Consider the following 23,990-nt stretch of genomic DNA (forward strand, 5'->3'; position numbering starts at 1 on the left):
GTGCTTATATTACATTCATTCGTTTATCTGTTAGCTTGCGTAATTGTTATATATAAATCTATTCTGCATGATTTACTTATATATCTAATACATCGAAAATATTATAATAAGTTGATAATATATCTTTTTGTTTTTGAAAATATTAAGTTAAAACTTTTTTGAACTAATGTTATTATGATATTAACTAGTATCATACAATAATTACTTATTACTATATCTATTAAGCAAGTAGTATATTAAAAAATCGAATAATATTGTACTAACAAAATACAAATATCCATTAAATAATATGTAAATAAATTTCAAGTTATATAAATTGTTTCTATAATATCTTTATATATAGATAATCATTAATATTTTTGTGATATTTTGTATTTGTATGGTTCATCTTCGTTTTCCAAAGCGGACATGAGATCTTATATAAGTACAAAAATACAAGGAGTTTATAATAATGAGTAGAAATTTTATTACATATTTGTAATCCTTATTTTAATAATAATACACTTAGAACTGGTAAATCCATTTTATACATATAAGATAGTTAATACAAATGTAATTGTGATTTTATTAATGCTATAAGTTCCATTATGTTTTAATTAAAATAATAAGCTTTATTTTTAATAAAAGCCTTAATAATATAAGTATAATATATATGATTTTTGATTGTATTTTTATAAGAGTTTTTTACATAACATTAATTTCTTTAAACATTCTATTATGTACGTTCAAATGCTATACAAAAATTAAGATTAATATTTTTTTAATTATTATACCATACGTATATTTATAAATGTTTTGCTTAGCATATGAAACAGCATATGTGTTCCTTTTTTCTTATAATATATAATCGGATCTGGAAAACTTATGATAATATAAGGATATATATAAATAAAAAAGTTAAACACCTGGCTAAAAAAGATTTTATTATGCTTTTTAATAGCTTTCTTAATATTATTTTCTTTTAAATGTATGTTTAATTAAAAAACAACAATTAATTCTAAAATTTAAAAATATTTTTTCTGCAAAAAATGATATGACTTAATTAAATATAATAACATTGAACAATATTATTCGAAAATAAAAAACATTCATTATTTTATTTCGAAATATATTGTTTTTTATAGATCATGTTATATATAATTAATTTTATTAATTTAAATATCTTCTAGTCCATAAAGTTCAGTATTTGCTTAAACAGTAACTAAATTATGTGTTATATTTAGAATAAAACAAAGTGTTGTTTTTTTCATATATTATAACAATTAATTTACTTATATTATTAATATTTTTAACAATAGCACAATTTTATAAAATATAATATTTATAAAATTAGATTTAATAAAAAATAACATCGTTAAAATTAGTAATTATTGAACATCTAGAAAATTGTATTATATATACATTTTATACCGTGTATACATTCTATATAAGCTGAATATTTTTGAATAATAAAGGAATCTATATTTTTCTTTCTATTTTACTGGGAAATGGATTAAAAAATAAATTATTTAATTGATGCATTATGTTAAATAATTAAATTATATATTTTGAATATTTACGAATGTATGCTTGATATGTTTTTTAAATGTACGTTTATTTTGATATTAATAATTTAACATACAATTTTTATAGTATAATTTTTCGATTATTTACTTTTGTAAATATCATATTCATTATAGTTATATATATTTTATTAAGTATTCGTATAGCAATAAAAAAAAACTTTTTTAAATATATATAGCGTACATCATTACATTTGCAAGTACATTATAATATTATTATTTTTCTTATTAATATATAAATTATAATATTAATAGAGTATATCATGGAAGAAAAAATAATGTTAATATTATTAATTAATATTGTTGCATTTATCCTTTTAACTTGGATATGTTACTTTAACACTGATGTAGTACGATAATATTATTTAAGGAATTTGTATTGTTTTTATTCTTTGTATATTATATTTATTAATGATTTTTTTTATTCTTTAATTTTTACATTCTAATAAATAGTACGTATTTACCTTTTTCTTTTATTTTAGAGAACATCTAACAAATCCTTGAATGAGAACTACGCATTTGATAGAAAATCAGATACAAGAAATTATCGATTACTAGCAAAATATAAGCAAGATAGGAATTCAAATAATTTAGAGTTAAAAGATAATATAAGTAATAATGGAGAATACAAAAGTATAAATCTATCTAATAATAGAAAATGGGATAAAAGAAAAAAAGAACAATTTAATAGAAGTTTATTAAATAAGTCCCAATACTATACAGAAGTTATCGATTATGATAATGGAATGTTTGATGGAAAGCATTTTCATTTTGAAAAAAAATGGATAAAAAAAAAAGATTATGATCACTTTTTTGAAAAAAAAAGAAGAATTGGAAATATAGCTTTAAATAAAATAAAATTTAAAAATTATGGATTTGGAGTTGCTATATTTTTTATTTTTTTTCTTTTGGGAATAGGATTACCTATATTGCGTGGATTCCATTTATCCTCGTTGAGTACGTCCAGTCAAGAAAGTGGAAGTAATATAGATACTGTAATTTTAGAGTTTCTTAAAGGTACATTAGGTTTACAAAATGAAGCACATGCTTATATATTATTATATGCAGTAACTTTCATTATGTTAGCGGTCTTAATTATAATAGGGATTTATAAGATCTTGAGAAATAATGAAAAATATCAAAAAATTAAGTTGATAACTGAGGGATATGAATGATATTATGTATTTTTCTGTAAGCAAGTTATTAATACGATGTTGTTACTGTAATATATTTATTGATATAATCTTAATAAAGATAACTATAATTAATATAATTTTTATAAGTACATGTATGTATATCTGGAATTTATTATGCACCACGGCAAAAAAATATGGTTTTTAATTCTTTGTGGATTAGAATATTTTTATATTTTAGAATATGCATTTTAATTTGTTAATCTTTATTAAATGTATTTGACATAAATTACTTAATTGCGTATTTATACACATTTTCATGAAAATATATGTTTGCTTTAAAATGAATAAGTATTATCGCAATATGTACATATTTATTGAATTTTTGTGATAATTTTTATTTAATTATTCCTTAGTGTCTTGTAACTCCTACTTGTCTAAAATTATTACTTGGGTAGTTATTAAAAAAAAGAATTATCATTTTTAATTTATAAGTTAATTTGATGTTATTGATATTTTATGAAATGAACTGAATATATTTATTGTTATTCAAAAGCGTATATAAATATTTTTAATTTAAAAAAAAACTTTATATTTATTTTATATGATATGTTTTATGTAGAATATCTTATAAAATTTACTAAATATAGAAAACTTTTTAACAGCACATTTATTTTTTTTTAATTGTATGAATGTGAAATTATAAATATATAATGAAAAGGTATTTTTTTTATATATAAACTATTAATAATTATTTATTAACTTTGACATGCTAAATCATTACAATTAAATAAATAATTAAAATGTTTATCATATTATTATTTTACTTAAATATAGTTTTCTTTTAATTTAAAAAAAAAAAATAAATATAATATATATAGCTTTTATTTTTTATTTCATTCAAAAATTAAATTAATCAGATTTAAGCATATGCTCATTGATAATATGTACAAATACTTTTTCTTACCTAAGTATAATAGTGTGTTTCCATGAATGTAATATATAATTGTAAAATACTAATTTGATATTAGAAGAAATTAAAAGTATGTGTTTTATACTATATTTTCATTATGTATAGGTATTTGTTTTTGTGTTTGAGTTATATTTTATTGTTGACTATAAATGTGTTATGTAGTGTTTTCATCTTATTTTAGGAATATATATAAATATACATGATTTATGTTGACTAATAGTTATTCTTTCATATTTATTATGCTAATTTTTTAAATAATATATAGGTCAAAAAATATGAATTTTTTTTATATACAATGCAAAAGTAGTATTTTAGTTTTTTGGTTAAATTTCAGGATTCAATGTTCGGAATATTTTTGGGAAGTAGTTAAAATATATTGGTGCTAAATTATTTTTAGTACTAATTATACGCAGATAGTTATTAATTTTGTGTATTACTCTTCTGTTCAAATAAATAAAAGTATACTTATATATATTAATTTATTTTTTTATATGAGTAATTTTTATTTTATTGTATCTTATAAATATTACTAAAGTAGATATGCTAAAATAAATGAATGAAACAAAAATTTGTTTTATTTTAATTCTTTATAAATAATATATGACTATGTTCTAACTTAGGTTATGCTTATATCTATGTATTTTATATAACTTTTCCTTTATTGTTATTATTTTTTTAATGGTTATGTATGTATATATATATATTTATTCATTTAATTAATTAACTGAAAAATTTAGTTCAATTTATTTTCAAGAATAGCATGGAGAAATAATAATATAATTAAAGTTCATTATAAACTACAATTTAGAAGAATAATTATAGAAAAATATAAATCACTTTTTCCATAGTTATAAAACATTTGTTTTTATATAGTATATATAGTATTTTACTAGTATGATTTTTTAAATATATTATATATCATATATAAATGAATATATCCACGTCCTAACTAATGAAAATGCTATAAATAATAAAACACAGAAAATTGTGAATAATACTATTTTCTGTATTTTCTATAATTATTAACATGCTGTTATATTATTATCAATATTTTATTAGCTATAAAGGGATTTTCCAAATTTAATGTATATAAAATTATAATTATTAATAGGATTACCTCTTTAATGTTAGTTATTATTCTCTTAATTTATAGAAAAATGTATTATATATATTCTCTCTATTCTATATTCTATAACAAATGAATAATTCGAGAAATTAAAAAAAAACTTACATTTTTTTTTATTCTATTTTGGAAGTATATAATAAAAATATTGTTAAATTAATTTTCTATATTATATAAATAATTTATATATTTTGAATATTTATTATTAATTTATTTGATATTATTATAATTAAAGTTTTTTTTATATAAATATCATTAAGATATAAACGTTTAAACATATATATAACGATAATTTTCATTGGATGTGCTAATAAAAAATTATATATACATATATGAATTATAATTTTTTTATAAATAGAAAAATAATAAAATAAAATAATTATACTCTTCTTTATCAATAATAGTGTATTTTATTATGGTTAAATAATTCCATAGTGTATATATTACAATATTAAGATTCAATAACATGAAACAAAAAATTAAATTGCTTCTATTCATTAAAATTGTTGAATATATGAGTTCAACATGGATACTCCGTTTTAACAATCATATGGTATGATAACATTATTAAACCATATTTTACATATTCATATGTTTGGTGTTTTATTTATATTAGTACAGTTTTTTATCATGATATTATTTACTTTTAAATACCCATTATTATCTTTGTTTTTTTAGATTAATTATAACAACTATTTGGAAAAGAACTACATTTTTAGTAGAACATTATGTGTAAGAAATTGTAGATTATTAGAAAATTGTAAGAAACGTAATAATTCAAATATTATGGATTTAACAGATGATATGTCACAAAATGGAGAGTACGAAAATAGGAATATATATTATAATGAAAAAGGGGCTTCAACAAAAAACAAACGATCAAATAGAAATTCATTAAATAATGCTAGTGAACAGAAGCAGATTACGAAAAATAAATCTTCTATATTTGAAACGAAAAAATATTCTCATTTAGAGAAAAAAATATTCAAAGAACTTGTTTATATGGATTTTCTTAAAAACAGCAGAACATTGAATGATAGAATTTACAAAAATATAATAATTAAAAAATACGGATTACGAATTGCTTTACCTTTATTATTGTTCTTGTTTTTATTGGTAGTATTCATAGCAGAACTAACACTAGGATTGTCTGGTAATGAGAGTTTATTGTCTTACTTTGGTTTAAAGAAACAACCTTTAGAAAATTTGGTGAAAAAGGAGCCATGGTCGAAAATTTTAATTCCGTTGCAAGCGTTAACAAGTTTTTGGGAGCATTCAGATAGTTTAGGTCCTAGAGCGACATGTGAATTGTGTAAAAGTATGTCAGAAGGTGTTAGTGATGCATGCATATTAGGCCGATTTTTTCGTTTTCTAATATGTTTCGTTCCCTTAGTTATATTAGCTGTCACATTTATATCATGGATTATGTATTACCATAAAAAAACTAAAAAATACGAAAAAATTAAGTTCAGGAAAAGATAAATCAATATTAAGGAATATGGGTATTTCTATAAAGAATTTATAATTATGAAATAATAATTGTAATATCCTTAGTTATATATTTATTTAACATGACCATAATTGCTTATATTTTAAAAATGCACCTAATTATTCATAACCTTTCTGAAACGCAACTTTAAAAAAATTGTTTTTTTTTTTTTCTGAAATTGAACATTTGATGTATTTTAGGTTTTTATATAAATATATACTTTAACAATAATTATATATTATTCCTTATCATATACATATGAGTATTAAAATAAGTTTCAAGGATAATATATGTTTGTACGTTAAAATTCATATTTAATAGGAAAAATCTTATACTTTTATAGAATTTATGTTTTGATTTATATTTAAATATAAGTATGGGTACTTCCTATTTTTTCTTTTTTCTTGGTTTAATATTATTGTTTTTTTAAAAAATTAAAATTATAAATTATTTTTTTTAAATTAAAAATAAGTGTGTCTTTTTTGTTTTTAATGAAATGAAGTGATTGCATTTTGTTCTCCTGACATATATATGCTTTTCTTTAAAATAAACTGTTAAAGTTGTGTTTTTATATATGGAAACTTATATAATAAAAAAGAAGAATATTTAATACATGGAGAATTATTATCTAAAAATGAATGAAATAAATTATCATACTAATATGTATGATTCATTATATAGGAATTACAATTAGTATAAGATATAAGGCAGTCAAACTATGTAAAGAGTAGAAGTATATATGAAATTGTTAATTACATATAATATATAAATAGAATAAATGTTTTAAAATATAAAAATCTTTTAGAGGATCAAATATCAATGGTAATAATAAAACAAAAAGGATGTAATATTCCTTTTCAATAAATTATATGTGTGCATGTTTCTTTATTTAAGTATTTAGAACGTAAATTATCATATGGATTAATTAGAATAATAAAAACTTATAGAGAAATTTATATAACTAAAATATATGATAATATAAAAGACACATTTAAATAATGTAATTTCATTGGCATGCTATTTAATTTTAAATATATATAATTATAATATATATTAATATTTGATGTTTGATAGTATAGACAAAAAAATGTTGCATTTTTATAATAAAAACATTAAAGGAATATGAATTACTGGATATGTACGAAATTATTTACAACTGTAATAGTAAATAAATTTTTTTTACATTTTAGAAAAAATAATTGAAGGAAAAAATATGAAATACATTATATGGATAAGCAATAAACGTTTTTTATTAAAAAAAACAATACATTAATATAAATGATATATTTGTAACAATGTAGTAATTCAAATAATATTGAATATTCATTTGAATAAGAGATATATTCAATATTAATATTTCTATATATATATATATATATACGTATATTTTTAATGCACATTGTACCTATTTATTATGGAGAACATTTAATATACAATGAAGAATAAATTATTTGTATATTATACATTATTTTTAGAAAGTAATTCGGACAAATATATATATAATTAATAAAGAAATATGACCACAAGAGTGTTAAAAATCCATGAACCTTTATAAGTCTGATAAATTCTTCATATAAATAAATATTTAGTAAGATTTTATTATATATATACTAAATCTTTTTAATAGTCATATATATGTACTATTATAAATTCATAAAGTGGGTCAAAGTGTATTATATAAGGAAACATTTAATCTGAATATACAGCTGAAACGATCAAATTATCATAATAATACCGGGAAACTAGCAAATAGCTCTGGGAATGCCTCAACAACATTATAAATAGCTTAAAACAATAAAGACATAATAATGTTAATTCTTATAAATATGTTTTTTGTAAATTAAATTTGTATTATTTAATTAATAGTTTTTCCTTTTTTATACTTTTTCTATTGATTCTATAAAACAGTAATATTTTAGGTGCAAAATGAAATGTTATAATGTTACTTTTAATTACCATAATATTTTTTATGTATTATATTTTTATAATTATTAGTATCTCTATTATTGTATGTAAAGATCAAAATAATCTGAACAAATCATAACTTTTCTCATAAAAATATGTTTAACAATGTATTATTTATTTATGTTCATTGTTTAAATAGCATCTGCATATTATGTAGCTTACATTGGGTAAGTGTAATAAAATAAAAAAAAATTATTCCTTTTAAAACTATCAACAGAAAAAAATACTATATCATATATTTTAGTAAATTTTATAGATATTCTCACTTATTTTTTTATGAGATTATTATAAATTTTTTATCATTCTTAATTTAAAATGTTTTATTTGAAATATTTTTAAATATATGCAAAAGAATGTAATATTTCCGTAAAATTTTTATTTTAATCTCTGTTTTTTTTTTTTTTTTGAATTAGATTAATAGAAAAATTTAATTACTGTGTTACATTAATTAACAAAATTATACATTTTGAATATATATGAATAAATTAAAATTATATAATTTTTAAAAAATAAATTTTCTCTTAATATTTTATAACAGCTTTATAAATGTATTTTGTTTTTCTTTTGTCTAAATTGTAAAAATATCCCATAATTATATACATTTTATTAAATTTTTATAAGATACTAACAAAAGAAAGGTAAATAAAAATAAATTTAGTAATTTTTATTGCTGCAGCTGCATTATATTAATTTTTTTTTTTTTTATTGTATATATTACAATATTAAGGAAATTTTGCATGGCACAAGAAATTAAGTTGCTCTTATTTATTAAAATTGTTGAGTTTATCTTTTTAATTTGGTTATTCCCTTTTTACAGTGATATGGTATGATAGAATTTTTTTACTATAATATTAATATTCATTTTTTACTTATTTATTTTTATTAATTATTTTTTTTAAAATGGCGTTATTTATTCTTTTATATAACAAATAATTGTTTTATTTTTTTAGAATATGTTTGACATGTTGAGGGAATGGAACAATTTTAATATAATATTATATCTCAGAAATTATCGATCACTAGAAAACTATGGAAGGGAAATATATTACAATATTAGAGAGTAAAAGTTTGAGATACCATATTGTATTAATAAAATGAATGAAAAAGGATTTACAATTAATAATGTAAAAAAGAAAAAAAAATAAAAGTGAACATTTATATAAAAGTTCATTAATTAATAAAAGACGGTTTAAGTAACCTATGACATATAAAAGTAAGATACTTTATAAAGCATGTTCCAATTTCGAAATAAAATTTTTGAATGCACTTGATAAAATGTGATTTTTGAAAATGATCAGGATAACTAACGATGAATCTTACAGAAAATTAAAATGTAGAAAATATGGATTACGATTTTCTTTACTTTTAATATTTTTCTTGTTGGTATTAATGATACCCATATTAGATATATCATTCACTTATGTGGAACAAAACAATGGGTTATTTGGTGAAATGTGTTTGTTAAACGTACATATAACCAGAAACTTTGATTCGCTTATTATAGGTGGTTATATTAAAATAGTTGAGCCTATAGCAAAGTTGTTTGGACTAAAAATAACTGATTTTCCTGCAGTAGAAACAGCAGTGAGTATTCTATTTAATCGAATGACTTTCTTTTCATCAGCTATAATAATTATATTAGAGGTTGTTTATTACTATAAAAATTTTATAAAAAATCAAAAAATAAAGTTAAAAGAAATATTCTATCAATAATATAAAATATATCTCTTTATATAACGCATCCTTTAATATAAAATAATATACATTATATCATTAGTGATATACTTAATAAACACATATATAATTGCATATATATCATAAATGTATTTCATATACCCCACCTACTTTATAGGTAAAATTAATAAAAATATGTTATTAGTTTTATTACGAATTTCAATATATATGTAATTTTAAATTTGTATTTTCGAGTTTTGCTACCTTTGAATTAAATATTATGACTTGATATATATAATTTTTTTTAATTAAGTAGATTCTTATAACAAATATATGTTTGTTTGTTAAGTTTAGTTTATAATAGTATAATTATTCTGTAATTATTTTGAAGACCTGACTTAACATCTATTTTAAACATAACTAATTGTGCTTGTTATAATAAGTGAAATATAGCTTAATAACTATGTGGTAATTTTATTTAATCACAATACTATTAGTATTAAATTAAAAATAAATATTTATTGTTCTTTTTTTTTGAAAGAAAATAGTATATATTTTGTTGTACCTATATATAATTTTTTTTTTTTTTCGTTTCCTAATTTTTCCCAAGAAATTATAATATTTTATAAATAGAACAATTACAAAAAATTACATTTATGATGATTGTAATAAAATTTTTAAATATAATATTTTTATAATGATTATTCTAATATTTCCAGTTCGTAAGTAACAGAAGTGCATGAACGAAATCATATGTGCTCTAAAATTTGTTTTTAATAAAATGTTATATTTTATACATTTATTCTGGTTTACTGTAAAGCATCTCTAAAATTTATTAATGACATTATGTGATAATAATGGAATATATAAAATATACTGTATTAAATAAAAAATTGGAAGTAGAAAAATTATTAAATCATATTTCATAGTAATTTATAATTTTATTTTTTCATATATGTTATATGAAAATTATACGCCAGACATTATTTTTATGTGTAAATTTCATTTCAAATATTTTTAAGTGTGAACAAATGTAATAAATATTTTTATTTATACTAATTTTACTTATAATATATGTCTTTTCATATTTTCTTTTTTTTTTTATGTTATATTAATATATCTTAATGTAAAAATATTTAATTAAATGATAGAAGAAAAATGTTAAGTATATGAATAGTAAAACATTTTATTTTTATATAATGACATAAATTAAACTTAATTAAAAATTAAAATCATATAAAATAAGTTATAAAAATAAAAAAGTTACTTCATACTTTCATATTAAATCTATATTTCTTGAATGATTAGGAGACATGCTGCGAATTCAACACTTTTAATACATTATAACCAACAATAGAAAGTTTTTCTTTAATTGTCATTCAAATTATGCTTAATAGCTTATGTAAAAAAAAGAGTTGTTGATATACGTCTTATTTTTCTTTTTTATTTTTATTATTATAATCCCATAATAAATTATATTTTTTAACAATATTAATTCGTTTTACCAAAAGAGAACGTATATATATTAGAATTATTAAATGAATAAGGCAGTTGAAGTTAGTAATTATTGGCTTAATATACAGAACAGTGTAATATCATTATTCTATACATTATTTTTTGTTAATAAAATGAATTTTTCTATGTATAAATAATCGTATATTTTATTTTATTTTAAATTGTATTAATAAAAAAAAATTTAATCACTCTACTATAATAGATATTTGGTTAATATATTTGGAATATTTATGAATGAACTAAATTTATATCATTTAAATTAAAGTTAATCTTTTTTATGTAACATTAGTGTAAATATATTAGAATTAATTTTAAAATTATTTAATTGTTTCTATAATATATAATGCCCTAAAGATATATGCATTAAATATTTATTTCAAGATAAATCAATATTTTGTAATTAATAATTATAAAAAAAAAATTAACGCAGAATCATTTATCATTGGATGTATATAACGTTCTAATTAATATTTATTTTACTGAATATCTTACAATATTAAGGTTATATATAATGGAATGAAGATTTAGGTTACTACTTTTTATTAAAATTGGAACATCTATTATTCTAACTTGGATGTACAATTTCAAAAGTGATTTTGTATAACAATATTATTTATATTTATTTGTATTATTATTATATATAAGGTTTTACTTTTATGAATACCTTTTTTGTAATGAAATTATTTACTCCATTAAATAACAAATATTTACATTATATTTTTAGAATACGTTTAACAAAACTTTTTATTCGATGTACAAATTTAATGGAAAATTATATCCAAGAACATGTAAATTACTATATAATCATAAGCATAATAAGAATTCAAGTATTCTAGAACTAAAAGAAGGAATATCAAAGAATGTTGTGAACATAAGTAAAGATTTTTTTAATAATGAAAGAGAGAGCACAGGAAAAAAGAAACAACCATATAGAGGTATATTAAATAATGCTAGAAATAATAATGAAGCTCTGAAAAATAAATCTTGTATATTTGGATCAAAAAAATATTCATATATTGAAAGAAAAATATTCAAAATTCTCGATAATACAGAATGTCTTAAAAAAAACCGGACAATTAGCAATAGAACATACAAACAAATAAAGTTTAAACAAAGAAGACTACATTTTCTTTATGTTTATTATTGTTCATATTGGTTTTAGTGGTATCTTCAGTAGATTTATCCTTTTATTTTTTATGTGGAAAAGATTTGTTGAGTTATTTAAGATTGTTAACTCTAAATACGAGTACTAGCATTTATTTACCTAAAGTAGGGGGGCGTTTAAAGATTTATTAGGCATAAATGTTTCGATGTTCAGGGAAGTAATGAGAGTTTCAACTATTTTCAAATATTGTGTTCCTTTATTTATAATATTTGTAGTAATTATATTAGGTATTGTATATTACTACAATTAAGTTATGAAATATGAAAAAATTTAGTTTAGCGAAAGATTAAGAGAATATTAAAGAATATCTTTCTTTTCGTAAAGAATTATTTAATATAAGGTAATAGATGTAGTATATATAGTGATATGAATGATGAACATACCAATAATTGATTGTATTTTATAAATGAACTTATATATACATATTATATTTAATGGATATTAGTTAAATATATTTTTTTAATTTTTTTTGCGAATTTTTATGTTTAAATACTTTTTAATTTGCATCCTAATATATTATTTTTGCTAAATTGAATATTACGGATTCATACATACATTTTTATGTTTAAATAGTTTTTTATAAAAAATTTATGTGTGCGTGTTAAGATGAGGGCATAAAAGGATATTTTATATAATTTTATTGAATTATTGTGATAACTGACATATTAATTATAAAATATGGCATATTTTATTTTTTAACGTGTTGATTCTTAATATTATTTTTTATTGACATAATAAGAAAAAAAATGTATTAATAATTTTATATTAAAAATGAATGTATCTTGTTTTTTATTTAACGAATCCATGTGAGTCAATTTCGTTGCATTGATATTTATATAGTTTATTAAAATAAATTAATATTTATTATATAAAATGAATTTCATGAGAAAATAATTATAAAATATATTTATTGTAAAATATATTTTAATAAATATTTAGTTCTTTTTTGCTTATATTAAAAGGGAAAATATAAATATATCATAAAATAATAACTTTATTAAATAAACGTTTATTTATTTTTGAATAATAACCTACAAATTCTAAGTTTTCATAATTAGAAAAAGGGTTAAAATTATTTATTATTGTGTTTTATTTAGGCGTTAATTCAGTGTTGCATGAATTAATTAAATATAAAATATACTGAAAATTTATAAACAAATGAAGTATATATACTTTTTAATTTTTTACATTATTATACAATTGAATTAATAAATAAAATATAATCATTTACTAATAGATAATATTCTGAAGTTTTTTTTTTTTTTATTTTTTTTGTTTTATCATAATATAAAACTATTAAATATCTGTTATATATCAATTAGGAAATAATTTATATTAAATGTAATGAAAATCAATGCATTCTTTTATATAATTATATGATTATATAAAGATAAATATTTATAATAATGTTATATTTTTTACACTTTTCTAAAAATGTATTATGTTAAAATTTAATATAATTTGAAGATGTATAAAAAAATATGCAGTTTATATTATATACTAGTAATTTCTTTAAATTAATAACTGCTTAAATTAAATAAAAAAATTAAAAAAAATTCTTTAATTAAATATAATTTATAAATAAATTATGTTATTTTTAGTTTTTTGATAAATTTTTATAAAATATATTTAAAAAGTTACTATTTTATTTTTTCAGGATAATTATATATATAAATTTAACTAATAAGTTTCACAATTTAACCGTTTTGTCAGTAACGATATAATATTAAATTTGTTCATTTGTAGATTCAAATGAAAATATTATTATTATATTAATATATATTTTATTTATTGCTTTTTAGTACTAATCAAAAAGTATTATTTATTGAATGAAATAATGCATGTATAATTTGTTCTTCTTAAAAGTATACTTAGGACCTATATAAAATGAAATTAGCGCATACGGATATTGCTGTATGGTGAAATTGAAAATATTGTTAGTAAGAATTTCAATAAAAAAAATAATTATATATATTATGTTATATATAATTTTTTTCAATATTATTTATTACGGTAATTTATTAAAATATTTATTCCATTTAATTAATATGTATATATATATATACGAAGTAATTCTTTTGTGATCTAATTATTGTTTTTTTTTATCATATTAGTATTTTTTCAAATCATATATAATTAATTATAAATAAGATAGAAAAAAAATTAATTAGATTCTTATGAATATTTTTCATTTATAAATATCCGTATATATTAAACTTATTTTAATGTTATAATATTTAAAAAATTATTGTTAAAAAATAAAAAATCTTTTTTAATATGTATTTGAAAGATATGTTTCTTCTTACGTTATATCGTACCTTAAACATTTTTTTTTTTAAATATATAATAGATTATAAGGCATTCAGGTTTTATTATTAAATATTACGCACGTTTTACAAATTATATTTTTTGTCATTTATTAATAGTATTATTATAATAATTATTATTTATTAATAATTATAAAGCGTTTTTCCAAAATTTAGTGTTTGTAAATATTGAGTTATTAATAGGAAAACTTTTACAAAATTATCATTAATCTGTTATAAGAGGGAGCAATATATAATTTATATTACATATATTTCGTATTATAAATAAAATGATTATTTCCGAATTTTATGAAATAATATATATTTTGTTTTTTACTTTCTGTTGAAAAGATTAGATAAAATATTTATTTACTGTATTATATTAAATTATTTATATATATATTTTGAATATTTATGAATGAATCTAAATTATTATGATCTAATAAAGTTTAGTTTTTTAAAAACTTATAGTAAAAATTTAATAATTTATTTATAAAGATATACGTCTTTTCCTGTAATGTAAAATATATTATAGTTATATCCATATTATTTGATTTTTAATGATAAAAATATTAAAATATAAAAATACATCTGTTCATTGGAAGTATATTACATTATAATTGATTTTACTCTTAGTAAATATATTATAATATTTTATATATACGTCATGGAACAAGAAATTAAGTCACTTTTATTTTTAAAAATTGCTACTTTAATCCTTTTAACTTGGATAAGTAATTTTATCTGTGTTGACGTATGATAATAATATTTAAGGATATTTGCTTTATTAATACTTTGCATTTTTTTAGTTTTCGTAATATTTTTTTTTTTTCTGTAAAATATTTTATTATTTTAAATATTATATGTCTTGTTTTTTTAGAGTACGTTTAATAAATTACTAGATGAAAAATATAATCACTGTAGAATATTTTCTACGAGAACATATCGATTACTAGAAAATTGTGTACAAAACGAGTATTCAAATATCACAGGTTTAAATGAAGAGGTAACCAACATTGGAAAGTTTCTCACAAAAGATATATCTAATAATGAAAAAGATGTCAAAGGAATAAAGAAACCATTCAGTACAAGTTCGTTAAATAAGACAGGATTCTATGCAGAAGTGATAGATTATAATAATGCAATGTTTGATGGAAAACATTTACATTATGAAAAAAAATGGATCGAAAAAAAAGATTATGATAATTTTGTTAAAAGGGACAGGAAAGTTAGATATATGGCCTTACTAAAATTAAAGTATAAAGGATATGGATTAATTATTGCTTTATTTTTTTTTTTTCTATTGTTTGGAATTGGATTGCCAACAATACAGTATACAGGGTTTTTCAAAACTATAGAAAAATTTTGGACGAGTACACTGAAGCTTCCGCCTATAAATAAATGGGGAGAAGCAATATATAACATACTTTCTGAAGAAATAATAAGTAATTCTTTTCTAATATCCTATGTGATTTCTATAGTTCTGCTAGTTGCAGTAATTGTAATATTGGTTCCTAAAATATTCATAAATAATGAAAAATATAAGAAACTTAAGTTGAGGAAGGAGCATTATGGGTGATATATAAAAGTATATATTATATAGAAAATTATTTGATGTGATGTTATATTTGGAATATGTTTAGGTATGCATTTTATAGACATACTGTTAATTACACAACCTTGATGAATAAAGAAATATATATACTTTGTCTTTTTGATACATATCTATAAAATAAATATTTTCTTAAATTTTTCTTAAGTCATTATGCTTTAAATTTTTTCAAGATACATTTTAACGTATTATTTGAATTTAACTTCATATTATGTATTAATATATGTATTTTAAAAAAATTTTATGTAAAACATATATGCGCATTTTAAACATAATACATAATAACATAAATTACATAATTTAATATAATAGTTAATTTTATGTTTGAACTAAAAATTGAAGGGTTCTATTTTTTTATCTACATACCTAAGTTTATTATTTGTTTGCGTAATCCAAAAGATATGTCATTATTTTTAAATTAGATATATATTAGTCTTTTGTATTTAATTAAAGAACATAAGTATATTTTTCTATATATACATATATGTACATATATATTTTTTTTTTTATTTAAGTTGAATTTAATTATAATTCTAAAAATTAATTTTAACTGGAAGTTACTTATAAAGTATATTTGTGAAATAAAAATTGTTAGTGTTTTTTTATTTTTGAATAATGTAAAAGGGGAATTATGAACATATAATAAAGCAGTATTTTTATTATATATGTAATACCTATAATGGTTTAACAATTTCAGGATTCTAAATTAATAAATTGAAATAAGACGTTATATTGAATAATTGTTTATTTTGTTTACTTAAGTTGAAATTAATTCAATTTAGAATAAATTAACTAAATATATATTATACTGAAAATATATGTATACAAGTATATATATTTTTTTATTTCCTTATAGGATTAAACTATTGGATTAAATGTTGTTATATATTAATATATAATGCATAGAAATAACTGTTCTTGGCATTTTGCAATAATGAATATTATTTGTATAGCTATTGTAAAAGATATCTTAATGGGAACAATTTTGATTTTTTATATTTATTGTAAAGTAAATACTATATTCCATTATATATTTTGAATAAATTATAAGTTATCATTTATAATTCATTATTCATAAAATGAAATAATTGTACAATAATAATATTATTCATGTTTTACACCTTTCATTTGTATATTAGTTTAGTCCATTTGGATCATATATAGGTGAAAATAGAAAAAATAAAAAAAGATATTGGAATAATATCCCTCAATTATATACGCAAAAACTATTAGGGATAGCCTTAAAACATACTCGTAAGCATTAGAAAGGAAGGAGTTTCATCATAGTATATAAAGCGCATTGCGCTTAATTTCATGAGTGTTATACATAATATAAAATAATATAGTTTAAATATATTAAAAATAATACAAAATTGGGATAATAAAAAAATTTTATTATATATCTATAATTAAAAAATAATAACAAACAACGGGGTATAATTAAATGTATTTTTTTTTTTTTATAACTTTTTTTATTTATTTGTATGTACTTATTTTATATTTTTTAATAATATTATTAATTGAATTTTTTTTGTAATACTTTTTTTAATTATATGTATTTTTTTAAATTACTATAATCTTGGTCAACATTATGGTTATTTCTTTTATATAAAAAAATATATTTGAGTTTGATATTTATTAATAATTTAAGACTTTAATACAGCATGAGTTTCTGTAATGTATTGGTAGAATATATTTAATTATTCAAGTATATTCATGAGATAGTATAATAAATTCATTCTATGATTTGTCAAAGATTCGATTTTAATAAATATATTATAGTTATATTTAATATAAAAATAAATTTAAATTCATACATATAATGAATAAATTTAGAACAAGTGAATTAACATATAAAATAGTGCCCCTATTATTTATCAAAATGTAATATTGAAGTAACTCGAATGTAATAATTCTTAAATTATTTCATTTTTATAAAAAAAGATAAATAGAATATTAAGATTAACGATTATGTTATTATACATGTGAAAATGTGTTTTATTTTTAATAAGAATAATTTGTTCTTATTTTATCTTAATTTTTTGATAAAATAATATTCCATCTGAGAACACTACTGTTATATATATAACAGAAGAAGTTAATAAATAATATATACTGTATACTATATGAGACTTTTATTAAATATATCCTTAATTAATGTTAATTACTAAAGATATTAATTAAAGGTTTTATTAATATATATTATTAATAAGAGGAATATATTATAAATATACATGACAAAATGGAATAGAAACTGTTCATTATTAAAAATATTAATACAATAATTTGTATCAAAAAAAAAAAAAAAAAGCAACACGACATAGTAGGAATTATATGTAAAAATTAAATAGTGTCCTCATATATTACTATTGTTCGATAACATAATTTTAGTTAAATTTTTAAATGACGTTCTATCAGAAATTATTATATATAAGAATTTTTATTATTCAGTATTCTAATACAAAAAATTATATAGAAAATAAAAAGAAAGCACTTATAAAGAAATTTAATGAAGAAATTTAAAAAATATAATAAATAGATGATTAAGTAACAAAATCTGGAGGAATCTAAATTTTTGTTTGTCATTGATATATATAAAAATTTTCGTATATTTAACTAATATAAATCTTGTAATTTTGCTTAACATATATGTTGCGTATTTATTTTTTAATGTTTTAAAAGAGCTTACTAAATTCCATCACTTTAATTGATTACACATTTTTTTAAGATGTTTATTTTTGTTTTTTGTAAATTTTCATTTAATAATTTATTATATTTTTTATAATATTTTTTTTATAAAATTGGTTTATTAATTTATTCAAAGTTACATTACCAGATTATATGAGTTATTAACCATTTTAAATGATATTATTATATTATAGCCCATAGGAATACTTGCTGGGAATATTTTTATTAACCAGAATAATATTTTCTAATATTTATAATGTATTTTATATTTTCAAAAAATATTCATAAATGTTATATGAGATGATATTATAAATAGGAAAAAAGATATGGTAATTAAGTAAAAAATATACTTAATTATTTATTTTGTATAATAATTCTCTAGTTATATAATTTTGCATTTATAAAACCAATTATGTATACTAATTGCACATTAATTATCAATATATTAGAAATTAAATTATGAAAAAATTGAAATAAAAGTATATTACTGCAATTGACATTCATAAGTGTATTATATTTATTTTGCAAAATTATATATATAAAGTGTTACGAGTATTCAATAGGATCAGTCGTTCGTATTTTTTTCTTTTTTATTAAGAATCACCCACAAATACTATAATTAATATGAAAATATATCTTTTTAATTTTAATACTTACGTAGAGATTCATATATATAAAACTTTTACAATATTTCATATAACGTTCTAATATGATTTAGTATTACAATAATCTAGCCAGGAAAAAGAGGTAATATTCTCAATATTTTACAAAAATATTAATATAAATATAAAAAGCTTATATCAATAATATGTCTATTTTACAAATATTGAGTGTTAAATATATGAATTATCTATGGATTTATATTTTATGTTTTTCATATAATTGTATATAATTAAATTATTTTAGAAATATTTATATTAACTTTATACCTCCTTAAATTTACTTATTCCATAATAGTCATTATTTTTTAATTAATGAATTTTAATATAGTTTTTCTTATAAAATTAAAATTATAAATTAGTAAATGAATTATTTGTTTAATTATTTAATTTCGAATAATTATATGAATTTAAAAGTAAAATGTTATTAGACGGATTAATATAAAAATTAGTTAATTTATTTTGCATATATTAAGTTACTGTCATGAAAAAAAATATATACTACATTATAAAACATAAAAAAATACAAATGTTTTTTTTTTTTTTTGTAAGAATATTAAACTTTAAAACAATATATTAATGATATATTAAGGATTTATTTTCTTGTTATATTAATATTTCTTCATTATATATATATATAATAAAAAAAAAAAATAATAATTGTTTAAAAATATTTACTTAGTTATAATTATATAAATTATACACAAATAAAAATTATTACATTCAAAAGTTTTACTAAAAAGATAAAATTATGTTATTATTCTACCTTTAGCATATATATTTTTTGTTAAATAAGTTGGCATGCTACATATTTGATTTTTTTAGATATATTATAGGAAACGTAAAAGTTCATATATTTAAATTGTAGTTAATGCAATGCCATAAATTATGTAAGAGAAAAATTTATAAAAAATATATTTTTTCCTGTATCATTACTATTGTTATGTAATTATAACACTTTTTCATTAACAAGAAGCACGTAATCCATAATATAATGTTAATAATAATATAATTCTTAATAGTAAAACATAATTACAATTATTTGTTGTTATCTTAATATAAAATAAAATAGAATATCTATATTTTATATGTTTTATATGCTGTATAAACTCATTATATAGAAATGTTGAGAAATCATCTGTTTTTTTTTTTTTATTTTGAAATTAATTAAAAATAAAATTTTTTAATTGCCTACCCTACTAAATTATATATTATGAATATTTATGAGTCGATTCAAATTATTTTATTTTTATTAAAGTTTGTCATTTGTAAATATATTTTACATATTAATATCATAATTCATTTAAAATATTATTATTCTGTGTCAGTGTTGTAAAATGTATTATAGATACATTTTATTAAGTTCATATAAAAATATAAAACATTTTTAAAAAATAAATAAAACTTCTTTTATCATTAGGAGTATTTTATATCACTGCTAATATTTTGAATATTAAATATATATAAATTTTAAAGATCTTCATAATGGAAAAAAAAATTAAGTTACCCTTTTTTATTAAGATTTTTTCGTATATCATTTTAAGTTTGATATATCATTTTTATCATGATATGGTATGATGGTTTTATTTAGAAATATTTATATTATTTGTATTTTTTGAATTTTATTTATATTAATACTTGATTAACTGTAAAATTATTTAATTTTTTGAATATTTAATATTTCTTTTTTAGAGTAACATTAATAAATATTTGGATGGGGAATACAATATTGAAGTAACGCTAAATAAAAGAACTCATCGATTGCTGGCAAAAAGTAAGCAAAAAAAAGGTTATATTACTACAAGTCTAGTGAAAAATATACCAACTATCAATGAATACGACAAAATGTGTACAACTAATAATGCAAAAGTACAAAAAATAAAAAATAAAAAACCACCTCAATGTCCATTAAATAATACAGTAGGCTATGATCAGACTAAAAAAAGTAAAGCTTCAGTATACAATAGAGGAAATTCATATTTTGAAAAAAGAGTGTTAGACAAAATATATTATAAAAATAAAGTTAGGAATTTTACTAATTCTGATTTTTTGTTTTTAAAAAATGATATAAAAGTAAATAAAACTATTATCAGTGCTGCGACTAGCTTCTTTTTAATAATTGGAATAATAGGAGGTGTTTCATATATATTTGATCCTGAAAGTGTAAAATTTAATTTTACTTTAGATTGGTATAATGGAATGCTCATATTATGTTTGATATTTGTGTTTATAGGTATTATAATAATGATATGTTTCCACAGAGAAATTGTAAAGTATGGAAAGATAAAACATATAAAGAGTAAGATGCATAATACTGAATATCCTTCTCTATGAAAAGTAGTATTTCATAACTGTAAGTTTCTATAAATTCTTAAGTGTTATTCTCTAATAAAAATGATATCTATTATTGATTAAATATGATAAATCTATATACATGCAGCTTATCAATATGATCCTCAACTGTATAAATAAGCTCTTATATATTTATTTGTTAATTTAAATATTTTAATGCTTTTCATTTCGTATTTTAAAGAATTTATCGCATAGCATAATATTTTGGATGATTTATGTACTTCTATATTACTGAAGATTATATTGAAAATTATATGTATGAAACTTAAAATTAATATATAAAAAGGCACAATTTATATAACTTTATTTGTATACTGTTCCATTTCATTTTGGTTAACTTGAAAATGTTTTTTTATATTATGTTTTTGTAGAGATAGAACGAATTATTTTCTGTGTAAATTTAATAAGTCTTATACTTTTAAAATTAAAAATGAATGTGTTTTGTCTTGTACTCGGTGAAAAAAAGTGAATGTATTATATTATATATATATGTATATAATTAAAAGAGAATACTTATTTTATATGTTTGATGAAAAATACATTATAAAATGCAGTTGTAAAAAAATTTTATAATATAAGTTTACTTGTTTTCTTGTAAGAAATAAATGTGCTGTTGTAAATATATGATCAAATAATGACCTTAATTAAATATGAAATATTTATAATAGTGTATTAAGTTCAGTATTCTAGGATCTTATAATTAAATGAATAATTAAAAATATATATAATTTTATTATTCTATTTAATTCTGACTTTATAAAGATATGATATTTCATTCAAAAGGAATAAAATTTTATATTTATATATTGAATTATATTAAGTAAAAATCATATTATTTTAATATTTCATTGTTCATAAAAAAGAAAAGTATATTATTCATAAAAATTTTATTTATTTATTTGGTTACTATAATTTTTGTTTTAATTTTTATTATTACGTTGTAATTTTGTTTCTTAAATACAAACATTTATTGATAAGAAATACATATGCATATAATTACGAAAATTTCGGTTATTTTTAAGCTATTCCGAATGTTTTTTTTTTTAATCATTTTATGATTGACATTACATATTTAAATTATTAAAAAGATAGCTTTCATCTTTATAATATATATGAAGGAATTAATTCTTATAAAACTGTCTATAAGATCTATGGAGCACCTATAAAAATATCTAAATAAGATTTATTAATATTGTTCAAAAATTTTGATAAATATGCATAATGATTACAATAAATATATAAACAAAAACATTATATAATATATTATCAATTATGAATTTTGAAATTATTAAAAAGTAATATTTCCTTAGGAATACTTTTACAAATATTTCATTAAGAGAATACTTTGTAGTAATAAAAAATATATTGACAAATATTTGAGGGTTAAAATATATACGATTCACATACGCTTTTCTAATACATATAATAACGTATATTTAAGAAATAAATATTTTTAGGTATATAGAAATCATATTACTATATCATATCCTAATAAATGAAAAAAAAAATTAGCATTAAGCAAAAGGAAATATAGACCATTTACCATATTAATAAGAATGGTTGTGATATTATTAATAGTTTTAGCATAATTTATTTTTGGTAATGTCAATAAAAAAATCATTCAAATTATTAATAGTATATAACAATTTGTATTTTAAGTTTTAATAGATATTGGTATCATATAAATAATGCAAATTTGAGAGTACATTTTTTTTTTTTTTTTTTGAGTATCATATTGCACCATTTATCGCATAATTCCTGAAATAAGCAAAAG

The 23,990-nt window shown here is 18.1% G+C and overlaps 6 protein-coding genes across 6 annotated transcripts; all 6 read left to right on the forward strand.

Annotated features, from left to right (window-relative positions):
• Positions 1–1,825: 1,825 nt before the first annotated feature.
• Positions 1,826–2,737, forward strand: MKS88_000587 (uncharacterized protein; the record flags this gene model as incomplete). The annotated part of the gene is made up of 2 exons (XM_067217037.1): positions 1,826–1,912; positions 2,045–2,737. The coding sequence occupies 2 exons, from the start codon at positions 1,826–1,828 to the stop codon at positions 2,735–2,737; spliced, it is 780 nt and encodes a 259-aa protein (XP_067075821.1).
• Positions 2,738–5,257: 2,520 nt separating this feature from the next.
• On the forward strand, positions 5,258–6,273 carry MKS88_000588 (uncharacterized protein; the record flags this gene model as incomplete). Its single annotated transcript, XM_067217049.1, has 2 exons — positions 5,258–5,344; positions 5,470–6,273. The coding sequence occupies 2 exons, from the start codon at positions 5,258–5,260 to the stop codon at positions 6,271–6,273; spliced, it is 891 nt and encodes a 296-aa protein (XP_067075822.1).
• Positions 6,274–8,982: 2,709 nt separating this feature from the next.
• MKS88_000589 (uncharacterized protein) lies at positions 8,983–9,958 on the forward strand (the record flags this gene model as incomplete). Its single annotated transcript, XM_067217060.1, has 3 exons — positions 8,983–9,069; positions 9,196–9,305; positions 9,544–9,958. The coding sequence occupies 3 exons, from the start codon at positions 8,983–8,985 to the stop codon at positions 9,956–9,958; spliced, it is 612 nt and encodes a 203-aa protein (XP_067075823.1).
• A 2,227-nt stretch (positions 9,959–12,185) lies between these two features.
• MKS88_000590 (uncharacterized protein) lies at positions 12,186–12,596 on the forward strand (the record flags this gene model as incomplete). The annotated part of the gene is made up of 1 exon (XM_067217071.1): positions 12,186–12,596. The coding sequence occupies one exon, from the start codon at positions 12,186–12,188 to the stop codon at positions 12,594–12,596; it is 411 nt and encodes a 136-aa protein (XP_067075824.1).
• Positions 12,597–15,572: 2,976 nt separating this feature from the next.
• MKS88_000591 (uncharacterized protein) lies at positions 15,573–16,484 on the forward strand (the record flags this gene model as incomplete). The annotated part of the gene is made up of 2 exons (XM_067217082.1): positions 15,573–15,659; positions 15,786–16,484. 2 exons carry the CDS (start codon positions 15,573–15,575, stop codon positions 16,482–16,484), a joined length of 786 nt encoding a protein of 261 aa, XP_067075825.1.
• Positions 16,485–21,349: 4,865 nt separating this feature from the next.
• MKS88_000592 (uncharacterized protein) lies at positions 21,350–22,198 on the forward strand (the record flags this gene model as incomplete). The annotated part of the gene is made up of 2 exons (XM_067217093.1): positions 21,350–21,436; positions 21,557–22,198. The coding sequence occupies 2 exons, from the start codon at positions 21,350–21,352 to the stop codon at positions 22,196–22,198; spliced, it is 729 nt and encodes a 242-aa protein (XP_067075826.1).
• Positions 22,199–23,990: the final 1,792 nt, after the last annotated feature.

The sequence above is a fragment of the Plasmodium brasilianum genome, chromosome 1 (genome assembly GCF_023973825.1).
Source record: "Plasmodium brasilianum strain Bolivian I chromosome 1, whole genome shotgun sequence".
NCBI lineage: Eukaryota > Apicomplexa > Aconoidasida > Haemosporida > Plasmodiidae > Plasmodium > Plasmodium brasilianum.